At 37.1% G+C, this 16072-nt stretch overlaps 1 protein-coding gene across 10 annotated transcripts in view; it reads left to right on the forward strand.

The window, feature by feature from the left end:
• The window catches only part of ZNF484 (zinc finger protein 484), a 44988-nt gene extending 29991 nt beyond the window's left edge, over positions 1-14997 (forward strand). For 9 of the 10 annotated variants that reach the window (XM_072842634.1, XM_072842633.1, XM_072842626.1 and 6 more), the window contains one exon: positions 3420-14997. In XM_072842634.1, coding sequence (XP_072698735.1) covers positions 3420-5728 — 2309 coding nt within the window. In that variant the 3' untranslated portion in view covers positions 5729-14997. Of the gene's footprint in view, positions 1-2108; positions 2286-3419 lie in introns of all 10 variants that reach the window. The other variant, XM_072842640.1, reaches the window with a different exon arrangement.
• The last annotated feature ends 1075 nt before the right edge of the window (positions 14998-16072 follow it).

The raw sequence follows: 16072 nt of genomic DNA on the forward strand, positions 1-16072 counted from the left end.
AATTAGAAAATCATAAGGAAAATAAATTTATAGTACTTTACTGTGTTTTTTGAAAAAAATCCATGCATAAGTGGACCCATGCAGTACAAACCTGTGTTGTTTAAGGGTCAACTGTATATGTTTAGATTTAGCAATAAAAGAGACTTTAGTGACAAGTGGGAAGATAGTTTGCATATTCACATTTTATTGACCTGAAATTATGATGCTTTATTTTACTGAAATAGCAGTTGAATCAGTGGTAACAGGAATAATTAAACTTTTTAGTACGTAAATAAATTTTTACACTGAACATTGTTGATAGTAATGTAAATGTTGTCAGATGTAATAATAGGTTTGTAAAAAAAAATAATAATAGGTTTGTAAGCTAAAGAATATGAAAGATTGCCAAAGATCAAAATCCATGTTCAGGATTCCATTATTAGATGTTCTTAGGATTAATAAAAGCCATTAATGTGTGTGAGTAAAAATATAAAATAGCATCTAAAGAATATGTCCTGGGACATGACAGGGCCCTGGAGGCAGAAGAAAATGCATATGAGGTTAGACTGTGTCTATATTCAAGAACTCTAGTAGAATAAGATAATAGTATCTATTTTTTATATAAATATTTACTGAGAAGTTACTATGTCTTATATGCTCTTCCAGAATTTGGAATATTAATGATCTTATTCTGGGCAAGAATAGTGTATTGGAGAAAGCCAAGCTCCTATCACCAAGAGACCCCAAGAAATAGTGAACATAAACATAGTGAACATAAACATTGGCCCAGCATCACATGACAGCTTCCAAGTCATTACACGGCCATCCCCTAGAGCAGAGGTTGGCAAACATTTTCTGTAAAGGCTCGGACGTCATTATTTCAGGCTTTGTGAGCCATATGATTGCTGTCATTACTACTTGGTTTTGCTGTTGTTGCCCCAAAACAGCTATAGGTACTACATCAATGAATGAGTAATAAAATAAAAGAACAATAAAAACTTTATTATATATTTATTAAATATATGAAATTTGGATTTCATGTATTTTTCATGTGTCATGTAATTCTTTTATTTTTTTTTTTAACCATTCAAAAATGTAAAATCCATTTCTAGCTTTTGGGTGGAGGCCTGGATTTAGTCTGGGGGCCATAGATTTCTAAACTGTGCTTATGACATTACCAGCCACAGAGCTGGGTGCCACAGTCTGGAATACAGTCAGCAGGAAGAGAAGAGGGTTGTGGACACACGCCTATATCCTTAAGACATGGGCTTTGTCACAACAAACATAATTTTTACTCCCATTTGACTGGTAAGAACTGAATTACTTGGCTTCACCTCACCATAAATGAGGCTGTTGTTCAGGGGCAGCCATGAATTTGGTTACAAACTTCATACTGCTGAAGAGAGAGGACAGGTTCTGATGGAAGACTTTCAGGCCCTGAATCAGGCAGCTATTCCTTTCTCTTGTTACATGCCTCCTGTTGAGCACATATATCTCTGCACCCCAAACTAGAACAAAGGATTGAATCATAGACATTTTTTGTCAGTTGGCTAAGTCAGAATGAATGAAGCTATAATAGTTTTACTCTAGGGGTGCTCGGTGGCTCAGTTGGTTCAGCAACTGACTCTTGATTTCAGCTGAAGACATGATCTGGGGTCATTAGATTGAGCCCTGCTTCAGGCTCTGCACTTGGTGTGGAGTTAGCTTGTTCCTCTCCCTCCACCTTTGTTACTTCCCCCATCGCCACTCACAGATGTGTGCTCTTTCTCAAATATATTTTTATTTATTATTTTTTAAAAGATTTTATTTATTTATTCATGATAGAAGCAGAGACACAGGCAGAGGGAGAAGCAGGCTCCACGCCGGGAGCCTGACGCGGGACTTGATCCCGAGCCTCCAGGATCACACCCTGGGCCAAAGGCAGGCACTGAACCGCTGAGCCACCCAGGGATCCCCTCAAATAAATACATCTTTAAAAAAATAGCTTTACTCTACATGAATCAATTGATATTTAGGACACAGTGATTGATGAGGAAGCGAAAATAGATGAATTAGTGGTTGAAGGATTAAGAATAATAAAGATAACAAGAATATAGACTCACATACTTTTTTTTTTTTTTTTTTTTTAGATTTTATTTATTTATTCATGAAAGAGAGAGGCAGAGACAGAGGCAGAGAGAGAAGCAGGCTCCATGCAGGGAGCCCCATGAGGAACTCGATCCGGGGACCGCGGGATCATGCCCTGAGCCAAAGGCAGAGGTTTAACCGCTGAGCCACCTAGGCATCCCCACAGTTTTATTTTTAAGGTTAACACTGTTTAGAGCCTCTTTTCCCAAGACCCTGCTGTGTGTTCTTCTGACCTTACCTAAGAGTGAGCTTGGAGGTTTCAACAGTCCGATAAACCCATACTAGGAAAGCCTTGCTCAGAGATGCTGAAAGGTTTCTTCCCTATTAGTGTTGGGAATTCAGCAGTAGAAACCCATGGGTTAAGCCTAATCATATATTTTCATGACTCCTGGAGTGATCTCCAAGAGGCCTTGAGACTTCACTTTTGCTGTCTCTCTCTCTCTCTTTTTTAACTTTTGACTCTTTGTTTTTCTCTCTGGTTACTGGCCAGGTCTGTTTGTCTGCGACTTGTCTAGCTTGTTTTGGGGCTCTGTCCCTTTTCATAGCTGGTCCATGAGCAGAAGGTATCGGACCGCTAGGCCAGGCTGGACGGCATTGCTGAGAGCACAGTGTATACACAAGAGTCTGATTGTGCAGGGGTGGTGCATTTTCCCCATGGGATGCACTGATAGTCAGGAATCTCTGACAGGTGAATGATGAGCTCTTTTAGATCACCAGGTATTATAAAAAGGATAAAAACTTAGGAAGAGCCAGATGGAAAAGATGCATAGGGCCAGCTTTCATGCCCTCTCCAGGCATGCTGCTGTCTCCAAATATCCATGTGTTCACCAACCCAGAAGCTCCACATACTTCTTTTAAGCCACACAGTTTGTTACTTTGTTCCTCTGACAGCTTACTATGTAGTTCTGCTACATACATAGAGCTGATGCGGCTTTACTTTAAATCTTCTCTAAACATTTGGTATTTGGCAAATACCTGACTCTTCTGTGGCTTAGTTTCCTCATCTGTAAAATACAGACAGTACTGATACGAAGAGCAGGGGTTGTGATGATTAAATGAATTAGTTATAGAACTTAGAGCAATGCCTGGCATATCTAAATGCTACTGCTTCTTATTTAGTAAACGTGAGATAAGTATTCATTTTATTGCTATATTTTATATATGAATTTATTACTACTCATACATGTTTTTACATATATTTGTTATATAAAGTCTCTTACAGTTCTCTCTATTCCTTAATTAACTATATGTATTCTGCCTTTTGTGTTCTCTTAACTGTTCATTGTACATTTTATTTTTTCCTTCTTTCTTAGATGGAGATATTGGTTTTGAAACTTCACAGCATGGAATGTCTGAAGAAGTTTCCATCCAGTTTGAGAGAATTAATCTTTTCACAAGCGGTGACCCATATTCCATTTTAGAAGAATTGTGGCAAGATGATAAACAGATAAGGAGATGTGAGGAAAACCAGAACACAAGTGCAGATCATGTCACGTTTATCAACAAGGGAACACTATTTAATGAGAGAGACTGTGAATATAAAAGCACTCAGAAAATTGATCATGTAAACACATACCTTGTTCCTGCGAGAAAAAAACTCCAGAACTATGACTCATTTGGAAGGAGTTTGAAGCCTATTGTAAGCTTATGTGATTATAGAAACAATGCAGCAGAAAATCTTGATAAGATTATTGGATGTGGTAATATTTTTACTCATATGGATTCTCATACAGAAACACATGCTTGTGAATATAACCAGTGTAAGAAACTTCTGAGTCATGAGCAAGCTCTCATTCAACATCAAAAAATTCGTACTGGGGAGAATCTCAGTTTATTTTCTGATTATGTAAAAATTTTCACCAGGAAGTCACACCTCTTTGCATGCCAGAGTATTTATACTGAAGAGAAACAGCATCAATGCAGCAAATGTGAGACAGTCTTCAGTCAGAAGCTCCAACTTGCTGTTGCTCAAAAGGCTTCTGTAGGAGGGAAACCCTGCACATGCACTGAATATGAAAAGGACTTTTCCCTCAAGTCAAATCCTGAGAAAACTCACACTGAGGAGAATCACTGTAAATGCAGTGAATATGGAAAAGCCTTTATCCAGAAGTCAGATCTGTTCAGATGCCAGGGAATTCATATTGGAGAAAAACCCTATGAATACAGCGAATGTGGGGAAAATGTCTCTCAGAATTCAAATCTCAATGTACATAAAAAAATCCATACTGGAGAGAAACACTTTGAATGTACTGAATGTGGAAAAGCCTTCACAAGGAAATCAACTCTGAGTATGCATCAGAAAATTCACACAGGAGAAAAACCGTATGTGTGTACTGAATGTGGGAAAGCCTTTATCCGGAAGTCACATTTTATTACACATGAGAGAATTCATACTGGAGAGAAACCTTACAAGTGCAGTGACTGTGGAAAATCCTTTATAAAGAAGTCACAACTCCATGTGCATCAGCGAATTCACACAGGAGAGAATCCCTTTATATGTACAGAATGTGGGAAGGTCTTCACTCACAAGACAAATCTCATTATACACCAGAAAATTCATACTGGAGAGAGACCTTATATATGTACTGAATGTGCAAAGGCCTTTACTGACAGGTCAAATCTAATTAAACACCAAAAAATTCATACTGGAGAGAAACCCTATAAATGCAGTGATTGCGGAAAATCATTCACCTGGAAGTCACGGCTCAGGATACATCAGAAATGCCACACTGGAGAGAGACATTATGAATGCAGTGAATGTGGGAAAGCCTTCATCCAGAAGTCAACACTAAGTATGCATCAGAGAATTCACAGAGGAGAAAAGCCCTATGTATGTACTGAGTGTGGGAAAGCCTTCTTCCACAAGTCACACTTTATTACCCATGAGAGAATTCATACTGGAGAGAAACCCTATGAGTGCAGTGACTGTGGGAAATCCTTCACAAAGAAGTCACAACTCCATGTGCATCAGCAAATTCACACAGGAGAGAAACCCTACAGATGTGCAGAGTGTGGAAAGGCCTTCACTGACAGATCGAATCTCTTTACACACCAGAAAATTCATACTGGGGAGAAACCCTATAAATGTAGTGACTGTGGAAAAGCCTTTACTCGGAAGTCAGGTCTCCATATACATCAGCAGTCTCATACCGGAGAGAGACACTATGAGTGCAGCGAATGTGGGAAAGCCTTTGCAAGGAAATCAACGCTAATTATGCATCAGAGAATTCATACAGGAGAGAAGCCCTATATTTGTACAGAATGTGGGAAATCCTTTATCCAGAAATCACACTTAAATAGGCATCGAAGAATTCATACTGGAGAGAAACCCTATGAATGCAGTGACTGTGGGAAGGCCTTCATTAAGAAGTCACAACTTCATGAACATCATCGAATTCACACTGGAGAGAAACCATTTATATGTGCTGAGTGTGGAAAAGCCTTCACCATCAGATCAAATCTTATTAAACACCAGAAAATTCATGCCAGACAGAAACCCTATAAAGGCAATGACTTTAGGAAAACCTTACACTGGAGGCCACAGCTCAGTGTATGTCAGAAATCTGATTCTGGGGAAGTAGAGTGCTCGGTGCCGCAGTCATGGTGTGGGGATACAAAGTAGTGAGAGGCTACTGCTTCACTATGAAGCAGGAGGTGACCAAGCCACCATATCTCTGGTCAGAAGCGTGAATGTCTGGATCACAGAACTGGTGTCTAATTACATGTATGGAGGAAGACACTGAAGAAAGTGCTTAAACAATGTGTTTGGGCCATAGTTAATTACTGGACTCCTGCAAATAATAGTAAATATGCCAGCAGAGGACTTGGTAGACTTTGTTTCATGTTATGGATAAAAAGCTTTATAAATTCAGGGCTGTATTCCCTATTGACCAAAGTAATTTCTTAATGAGTAGAGTGCTAAGAAAATTTTTCATTGTCTAAGGATGCTGAAATGAGGGCAAAAGTATAGACAATTCAAGCCTGTAACTAAGAGAAATCAGAAGTTTTTGTGAAAATTGACATAAAAGACACAAAGGAAGGACCTCCTTTTTTCCTTCAGGAAGTCACTATTATTTATTTTTTACAGTATCAGTGTGTAGAAATTCGGATAAACATTTTTTTTTATTTGACTTTGAGATTGGCAAATTAGAACCACAGGCTTACTTGAACATTAACAGGCCTCTTTAGTTATCCAGTATGTTTCCTTACTTAATAATTCCCTGCCATGGCACAGGTAACTCACACCTAAGAGGCATAAAGTTCTGCCAGCTTATATCCATCCCCAAAGTGACCAATGAGGTAAGCAGCAGCTCTACAGACTATTTATTTGTTACCTTAGAACTGGCCCTGAGACCATGCGACTAAGCCTTGGGTCACAGATATAAAAGTCTTAGCCTCATCCACAGAAATCTGTAATTTTTACTGATTTCTGTTTGGAAAAGAGACAAATTAAGAAAATGGGTTTCAAAACCTAGAATTCTTTCCTTCTAATTTTGTTAATACATTCTCTACATAGTCATCACATGCTACATTATCTTTGGACACTACTGTTTGCCTTTGAGTTTGTCTTCTTAGAAGACAGAATTGCACATTTGGAAGAGTACTCTTCCTGTCCCCTCTCAGACTCTACAAATTAATCTTACTGTGTTTTGAACCCTCTTTCTATTCTTACAGATTTATTCCATCAGATTCTAAAAGAAGTGTTTTATCTTCCAGAATATTCATGAAATTGTCTCTCCTTTTTAGTTTTCTATATTTTGAGTCTTTGTTTTTACATACATTCAAATTTAGAACTCTTCCTGGTTACTTGAACCCTAATCATCATGAAATGTCCATTTTTATTGATACTGATAATTTTTTGCCTTAAGATTTACTACATCAGAAGTTAATACCGTACGTATACTTCACTTATTGAAGGCTGATATAAATTAGTACCCATATCACTCTCTGGACGAGGTGAGCAGCTACTAAAGTAGCTCCTTTATTTCCCTCTTGAGTTACATGGTGTTAATGTTATGCATTTGGATTTTTATGTAGTTGATGTCGTGGTTATTGTCTCAGAGTCGATATTCATCTAGATTAATCCTCATACTTACCCTTTTTATTACTTTTTTATTCCTTCTTTTCCTTCAAGTTTCATTCTAGAATATTTTTTTTTTCTACTGACTGAAGAAGACCCGTTAGCAATTTTTTTTTTAGTGTGTGCTTCCTAGTGACAAATTTTGTTCTTTGGAAGATGTCTTTATTTTGCTTTCATTTTTGAAAGATATTTTTACTCAATATAAGATCCTAAGCACACAGTTCTTTTCTGTTAGTATCTTGAATATATTTTGTTAAAGTCTGTGTTTCACTGTTTTGTTGGAAAATAAGCTTTCAATGTAATTACCTTTGAAGGTAATGTGCTTTTACCCCCTTTTCTCTAGCTCCTTCAAAATTTAGTCTTATCAGGCACCTGGATGGCTCAGTGGTTGAGCATCTGCCTTTGGCTCAGGTCGTGATCCTGGGGTCCTGCAGGCAGCCTGCTTCTCCCTCTGCCTTCGTCTCTGCCTCTCTCTGTGTCTCTCATGAATAAACAAAATCTTTTAAAAAAATTCATGTCTTAGGCTGCCAAAAATCACACATTGAAATGCCTAGGTATGATTTTCTATGTATTTGTTTGGGGTTTGGAGTGTTTTTTAAATCCTTAGTTTAGTAAGTTTTTTTTTTCTTCACATTTTTGGAAATTTCTTGATATTATCTATGTATTCTTCAGCTTCATTACCTTGCTCTGCTTGTCTAGAAATAACCCTATTATTTACATCCCCATTAACTTTTCTCCATTAGTTATTTCAGATTTAGTGATGCTTATCTTCTCTTATACCTGATGATTTTAAATCAATGACCAGATACTATAAACTAACAATTGTAGAGATACTGAGATGGTCTGGTTGATATCTTCTTCCAGAGATTTGCTTTTCACTCTTAACAGGTGGCTAGGTGAGAGCATGAGCACCCCTGCTTGTTTTTCTCCAGTCTTGTAGTGACAGTGTGTAAAACTGGGCTCCAGTCTCCATGATGGCTTGTCTGGTGTTTTTCACTCTTATTTCTAGGGGATACCCTAGAGACGTGGACTTTGCCAGATATCTCATTCTGGGAAGGAACTTAATTTGTCTAAGAGGCCCCATAAGCTTGTCAAAAACTTTAACCTTTCTTGCCCAGTATTTGCTTTAAAAATGAGCACACTTTTTTTTTTTTGAAGATCATATTTATTTATTTGACAGAGAGAGAGAGAAAGAGAGAGGCAGAGAGAGTACAAGTAGGCCAAGCAGCAGACCGGGAGAAAGAGAAGCAGATTCCCCGCTTAGCAGAGAGCCCAACTCGGGGCTCGATCCAGGGACCCTGGGACCACGGCCTGAACCAAAAGCAGACATTTAACCAAGTCACCCAGGCATCCCTGCAAACACCTCTTTTTAATAAATAGCCCTAAATTCCAGAGGTCTGTCTTTTTTTTTTTTTTTTTAAGATTTTATTTATTCATGAGAGACAGAGCTAGAGACAGAGGCAAAGGGAGAAGCAGACTCCCTGCAGGGAGCCCGATGCAGGACTTGATCTCAGGACCCCAGTATCATGCCCTGAGCCGAAGGCAGATGCTCAACCATTGAGCCACCCAGGCATCCCCAGAGGTTATGTCTTATCTTTAATCTTATTCCTGTAGTTTCTTACTTCTTGGTAGCTCTCAGTGCCATCACAAAATTAAATATATTTAATATTTTCTTCCACCATTTTTAGTTTTAATTACCAAAACTTTCCAAACTAAAAAATGAAAGTGTTCTGATTTGTGACACTATTCCCATTTCTTTTGGTGGTAAAAGTTAAGACATTTACTGTTTGTTTCAGATTTTGTGAACTTTGATACATAAGGGGAAATTACCTTTTTTTGGTAGTGTCAAATTTTATTATGGTAGTTGCCAGACTTTAGCAAAAAGAGATTGACTAAGAGACTCTTGTGTTTCTTTTTTAATAGTATGTTTTTTTCCCCCTTTGGATGGTAAATAGGAAGTGAAGTTAATGAAAACTGGTCTAACAGCCCAGGGGTTTGAGAATAAGGATTTCAAAGATTAATTAAAAGGATTATTGAGATAGTGATTCTCAACCTTTTTATTCCCAGACACGTTACTTAATTTTTTTTTTAATTTTTTTTCTTAATTTTTATTTATTTATGATAGTCACACAGAGAGAGAGAGAGAGAGGCAGAGACACAGGCAGAGGGAGAAGCAGGCTCCATGCACCGGGAACCCGATGTGGGACTCAATCCCGGGTCTCCGGGATCGCGCCCTGGGCCAAAGGCAGGCGCCAAACCGCTGCGCCACCCAGGGATCCCGTTACTTACTTTAAAAAAAAAAAAATTTTTTTTTTTTTTTTTAAGATTTTATTTATTTGTTCATGAGAGACACAGAGAAAGAGAGGCAGAGATGTAGGCAGAGCGCACCATTGGGGATCCCAATGCGGGATTCCATCCTGGGACCGCAAAATCACTCCCTGAGCCAAAGACAGATGCTCAACCACTGAGCCACCAGGGGTCCCTTATTTATTTATTTTGAGAGAGAGCACAAACAGAAGGAGCAGCAGAGGGAGAGGGAGAAGTAGCCTCCCCACTGAGCAGGACTCGATCCCAGGACCCTGAGATCATGACATGAGTTGCAGGCAGAGACTCAGACACTCAGCCAACTGAGCCACCTAGGCACCTCCCCAGGCACATTTAAAAAAATACAGTTCTACATTATTGAGCTGAAAAAAGAAGAAACATTACCTTTTGTCAACAGGGTAGTAACATCTAGGAGAAAGGAAGACTTCCTTTTACTGGCCTCCACATATTTGAAGAGGGACTGGGAATTGATTTGGGAATGGATGATGGACAGTTAGGTGTTAAATGGGAGAGCTAAATCTTACTTAGATGGAATTCCAAGGTTGGTAAAAATTGAAGGCATGTGCAGTAAGGACCTTACCAGGGAGAGTAGTGTGAAATAGACATATCTTTTTATGCCACTACTATAATACAGTTCATTTATATTTATAGCAAAGCTTTTTAAAAACAATTTTATAATCTAAATTTTTAAATTAAAAAGTAATTTTTAAAACCTTTCATTCTGTGAGTTAAAAAAAAGTAAGAAAACTCATTCAACCCAACATTTAATCATGCATCAGATAATTCATAGGAGAGAGTAATTTTCTGTCTTACTAAATGTGAGTAGGGCTTCATTTACAAATCATTACATCATTACAGAGAATAGCAGAGAATTCATGCTGGAAAGAAAACTTATGTATACAATAACTAAAAAATCATCCTTAAAGTGAAAAGTTAACTTTTTGAAGAGCAAATTCCTATATGAGAGAAATAACAGATCAGAAGTTGATTTTTCCTCAGAAACTCATTTTAGAGAGAGAAACCTATAAAAGCAATTACTGGAGAACCACATGGAAGTTACAAAATCTCTGTTGCAAATGTATTTCATGTGGAAATAGCTTCATTCAGAAATCAATTTTCAGTATTTGCATGAGTGAAATTGTATTTCCTGAAAATGATAAACACTTCTCTGAGTTTGAACAAGTTACTCCTTTGACAGAGTTGTTGTATTTTATTTCTTTATTTTTTTAAGAGAGTTTTTGTTTTATTTGAGAGAGAGCAGCAGAGGGAGAGGGAGAAGCAGGCTCCTCGCTAAGCAGGGAGCCTGATGTAGGGCTCGATCCCAGAGACCCTGGGATCGTGACCTGTGCTGAAGGCAGATGCTTAACCAGCTGAGCCATCCAGGTGCCCCGAGTTGTATTTTAAAAAGTCTTTGTGTACAGTTTATATCTTACCAGACATCATAAAAATGGAGGAGAATAACTTTTATGAGGATACATCATTTTCTTAAAATGCCATAAAATTAATATCAGGAGGAAACTGGAAGAGCTTTTCCCATAGAAGCATTTTATAAGGAATAAATTTCATTTTGTTCATTGGTTAAGTTTCATGTCCATGTCTTAAACCAGTTGGGATAATAGGCCAGCCCAATAATTGCCTTTTTTTTTTTTCTTAACTTTTTATTTAGGAATGGTTTCAAACATATAGAACAGTGTTTCGATAATAGGAAGGGCAGAAAAATTACATAGTAACCCTTTACCCAAATTCATCTGTTAACATTTTGCTCCATTTGTTTATCAGCAATATTGGCAAAAAGCAACCAGATTCTATGAGTAAGACAGCTAATTTTCTATTTTTTTTAAAGATTTATTTATTCATGATAGACAGAGAGAGAGAGGCAGAGACACAGGAGGAGGGAGAAGCAGGCTTCATGCCAGGAGCCCGACGCGGGACTCGATCCAGGGCTCCAGGATCGTGCCCTGGGCCAAAGGCAGGTGATAAACTAACGAGCCACCCAGGGATCCCCTAATTTTCTATTATTTAGAAAAATATTACAATTCAAGGGAAATGAAATTTGAAGGCTTCTACCTTTTCTTCCACCACTTTCAAGGCCTTTATGCTGTCCTTATTTCCCAAAATGCAGATGACAGTTTCAGCATGGGACTGAAACACTGTAGCGGACTGAGGCCAGCATGTGAATGAGATGAGATGGGCTGTGCATGGGTAAACATGGCACTGCCATAGCAGCAAGGTACAGGCTGAAAAGGCCTTTTCCCTCCCTTGTGAGGACTGGACCCCCAACATGGTAGAAGTAACGTAGAGGTAGGAAAGGACAGTACCCAGGATAGGAGCCCCCACCCAACAGAGGGCAGTGCCAACTCACTGACAGAAATGCCCACAAAAACCTTTCTTTTAATTAAATAACATTGAAACACACATGTAAGTATGACTTATATTTTATCTCTTGAATCCTGCACTTTGTCCAGTTATAGCAACTCCAGGCACCAACAGTCTGTCACTAAATAAGCAGTGGTAGTCAACTTCATAGTTTTCTTTTTACTTAATCATTAATAATATATGTGCGCACATGAGTGTGATTTCATTGTCTTAAGCTGGAGTTATATTACACGGTTTTGCATCTTTTGCACTCAAGAATAACTTAACTAGCTGAAAAAAAGTCTGTGGTGTGGACAGGTCATAGTTTGTTCAGCCCTCTCTGCCACTGTTCACATTTTTGTCATTAGAGAAAATGGTCCATAACCACCCTCAAGAGGTGGGATAGTGTAATGGGCTAATAGGCAGTCATAACCATGCCATTACCTATTGGAGCTTTTCCTCTTTCTGTAAGCTACTTCTGGCAGACTGATGGATTGAATTGTGTTTTCTTATTTTGATAGAAATTGTCAGATGTCTATGGAATAAATAAGAGTAGCATTTCATATTTCCCAACATCAGTATATAAAGCCACCCTTCCCCTCTACTAAAAACAATGGTTACTCTAACTCTGAGAAGTTTTCTGATTTCAAAGTGATAACTTACTTTAATTTACATACTAATATACCTCTTTAAATGTTTCTTGGCCATTTAATTAGCTAAGTTGCCTTTATAAACGTTATAAACCATCTTTCTTTTTGGATTGTTGTCAATTTGCGACAGGTTTATTTTTTTATGCTAAAGGTAATAAGTCCTTTAAGAAAACTATTGCTTGACTCTTAACTTTGTATATATTTTCCCATTCACATAATTTTATTTTTTACATGTTTAAATGTGTTTTTTTTTTTTTACAGTTTCTGAATTTCTAGTTTGAGTTAACCTCATGGAATAACATTTTTAAATGTCTTTTTTGGTGTATGTTGTATATCTTTTGGGAAAGTAATTTTTTTTTTCCCTTGGGCATGGATAGCCACTTTCACAATTGTAGACATGTTGGTTTACAGAGCAAGTCCAGTGCTTCTCCCTCACTACTTTGTTAGCATCTTTTGAAGTTGGTAGTGGCCAGGTGACTGACTCAGGTCAGGACAATCAAAACACTGGTAGATGCATTCTGGGAAAACCTTTGCTTTCCTAAGAAAAGGGGTAGTTTTAACTGATGCTATCAATTTACCCTTCTTCCTGCCTTGCACATGATGCCTGGGAGAGTGGGAACCTTCTCAACTGTAGGAGAAAGAAACACTGGTCATGACAGTATTTAGTCAACACTAATAGCAAGTTACCTCCAGACTTTTGCTTGGTGATCGAAATAAAAGGTTTTGTATAAGCCATTGTATTCTAAGTTTATCTTGTATCTGAAAGCATGCCTAAATTTATTCAGGCATCAAGATGTGTAAAGTAATCCATCTTTTTTTCCCCAAATTTTTATTTATAGTTCGTTAACATATAATGCAATATTGGTTTCAGGGGTAGAATTTAGTGATTCATCACTTATACACCCAGTGCTCAACAGAACAAGTGCCCTCCTTAATGCCCATCACCCATTTATCCCATCCTCTACCCACATCCCTCCTCAACTCTCAATTTGTTCTATAGTTAAGAGTCTTTTATAGTTCACTTCTGTCTCTTTTCTTCCCTTATGTTCATCTGTTTTGTTTCTTAAATTCCATATGTGAGTGAAATCATATATTTGTCGTTCTCTGTAAAGTAATCCATCTTTTCTCTTTTACAGTAGAAAAATATTTAAAAACCCCAGTAGATACTCCACATGAACTTAAAGTAAGGTAGAGAGATAGAAAATTTACATAAGATTTGTAATGAGTAAGAAGAACCACAAGTGATATTGGATCAATTAATAGGATCAAAAAGAATACTACCTAGAATGAATGATTTTACGGCAAGACAGAGTTGACCAAAATTGAATAGGAAATTAAAAAGATTGATAGCTATAAGATAAATTGTAAATATCATTACAGAGCAATCATTTAAAATGTACCAGAACCATAGGAAGAGATTTCTTAAATAGGTCAAATAATGAAGTAAAAAAAAAAAAAAAGTTAAATTTGGCTTTTCAAAATTAAAAACTCTTGGCACTGCTAAGAAAATGAAAAGGTAAGATACAGAATGGGAGAGAATATTTGCAGTAGATATCTGACAAAAGATTTGTATTCTGAAAATACAAATTTACAACCAAATTGTAAGAAGGCAAGTAATCCAATAAAAAATGGTAACAAACTCAGACAAATTGTTCGTGAAAGATGTGACATGGCCAAGAAGGAAAAAGGATTTTCAACATTAGCCATCAAAGAAATGCTAATTAAAATACAATGATACCTCTATGCATTCATTAAAAAGACTAAAATTAAAATGATTGGCAGCAACAAGTGTTGGAAGATGTGGAGCAACTGGAAATCCTTTGCAGCAAGTGGAAATTTGAAATAACACATACACTTTGGAAATCAGTTTTCAAATTCTTGAACAGTTAAAATACACAGCTACCATACAACCCAGCCATTCCACTCCCATATTCAACCCAAGAGAAATGAAAACTTATGTCCATATGGATTTGTACATGCTTGTTGATAGTTTTATTCATAATAGTCTCAAACTGAAAATAGACCTCATGTCCATCAAGTGAATAAATGTCTAAAATATGGTCTATCCATAAATGACTACTGTCGTGCTCTTCAGCAATAAAGAGCAGTGACTACTGACATATGCAACAACACAGATGAATTTCAAAGTCATTTTGAATAAAAAGCGAGTCATAAATGAGTATCACACACTAAATAATTGCATTTATATGAAATTTTGGAAACTAATAGGGAAGTGACACAAATAGTGAAGTGAAATGCAAACTCAGTGACACAAAGATTGGTGGTTGCCTGGTGCTGGGGGCAGGGAAGGTTGGCCTTTAAAGGTGTACAAGAAATGTTTTAGGGGTGATGAAAATGTTCTGTATTTTTATTGTGTTAGTGGTTTCATAGATGTATACAATTATCAAATGCATTGAACACTAAATGGATGCAGTTTATTGTATGTAAATTATATCAATAAAGTTGATTTTTAAAAGGCAACATGAAGAGATGGATTCATAATCTCATTTTAGTACATGTTTAGAGACCAGATAATTTTATCAATTCAAATTACTCCAAATCCTAGAGATAGCATTTCTCAATATATTTTTATAATTCCCAATATATTTTATATTTCTCATTGTTTTCATTGAAATTTAAAAATATACCATCACTATAAAACCATCATAGTAAATGCAAAAATAATTGACTCATCACTTATGATGCAAATATAAATAAAAGCATATAGAATGAGTTTTGCAGTATATAAAGTTATTTAATTCTAAAATTCAAGAGTAATGGAATATCAATGAGTGACTAAGTTAAAAGAGGAAATATGTTTTAAAATATTTACTGAAAAGTACTTGATTAATTCACTCTTTACTAATAAAATAGGTATGGTAAGAAATTACTTAAATATAATTATTTTGCTAATAGCAACAACAAATACTTTATTTTTTAAAGATTTTATTTATTTATTCTTGAGAGACACACAGAGAGAGGCAGAGGGAGAAGTAGGCTGCCTGTGAGGAGCCTGATGTGGGATTTGATTCCAGGACCCTGTGATCACGACCTGAGCCAAAGGCAGATGCTCAACACAGCCACCCAGGTGCCCCAAATTTTCTTATGTTGAAACTTCAGTATAATTTGAATAGCAGTAGTACTAGTGGATATCCTTTTACCATTTTTTAAAAATTTTTATTTATTTATGATAGTCACAGAGAGAGAAAGAGAGAGGCAGAGACATAGGCAGAGGGAGAAGCAGGCTCCATGCACCGGAAGCCCGATGTGGGATTCGATCCCGGGTCTCCAGGATCGCGCCCTGGGCCAAAGGCAGGCACCAAACCACTGCGCCACCCAGGGATCCCCCTTTTACCATTTTTTAAATAGGGATTTTGATACAGATCTTTATATCAAAAAGCTTGAAATATTTTATTTATGGTGAATTTTTAGTCCATCTGCAGTTTAATCCTGTATATGGTGTAAAGTAGTAATTTTTTCAAACATATATTTGAGAATGTGTATGTGTGAATGGGGAGAGGGGCAAGAGGGAGAAAATCTTCAAGGAGACTCCCTG

This window comes from Canis lupus, chromosome 1 (genome assembly GCF_048164855.1).
Source record: "Canis lupus baileyi chromosome 1, mCanLup2.hap1, whole genome shotgun sequence".
In the NCBI taxonomy this organism is placed as follows: Eukaryota; Metazoa; Chordata; class Mammalia; order Carnivora; family Canidae; genus Canis; species Canis lupus.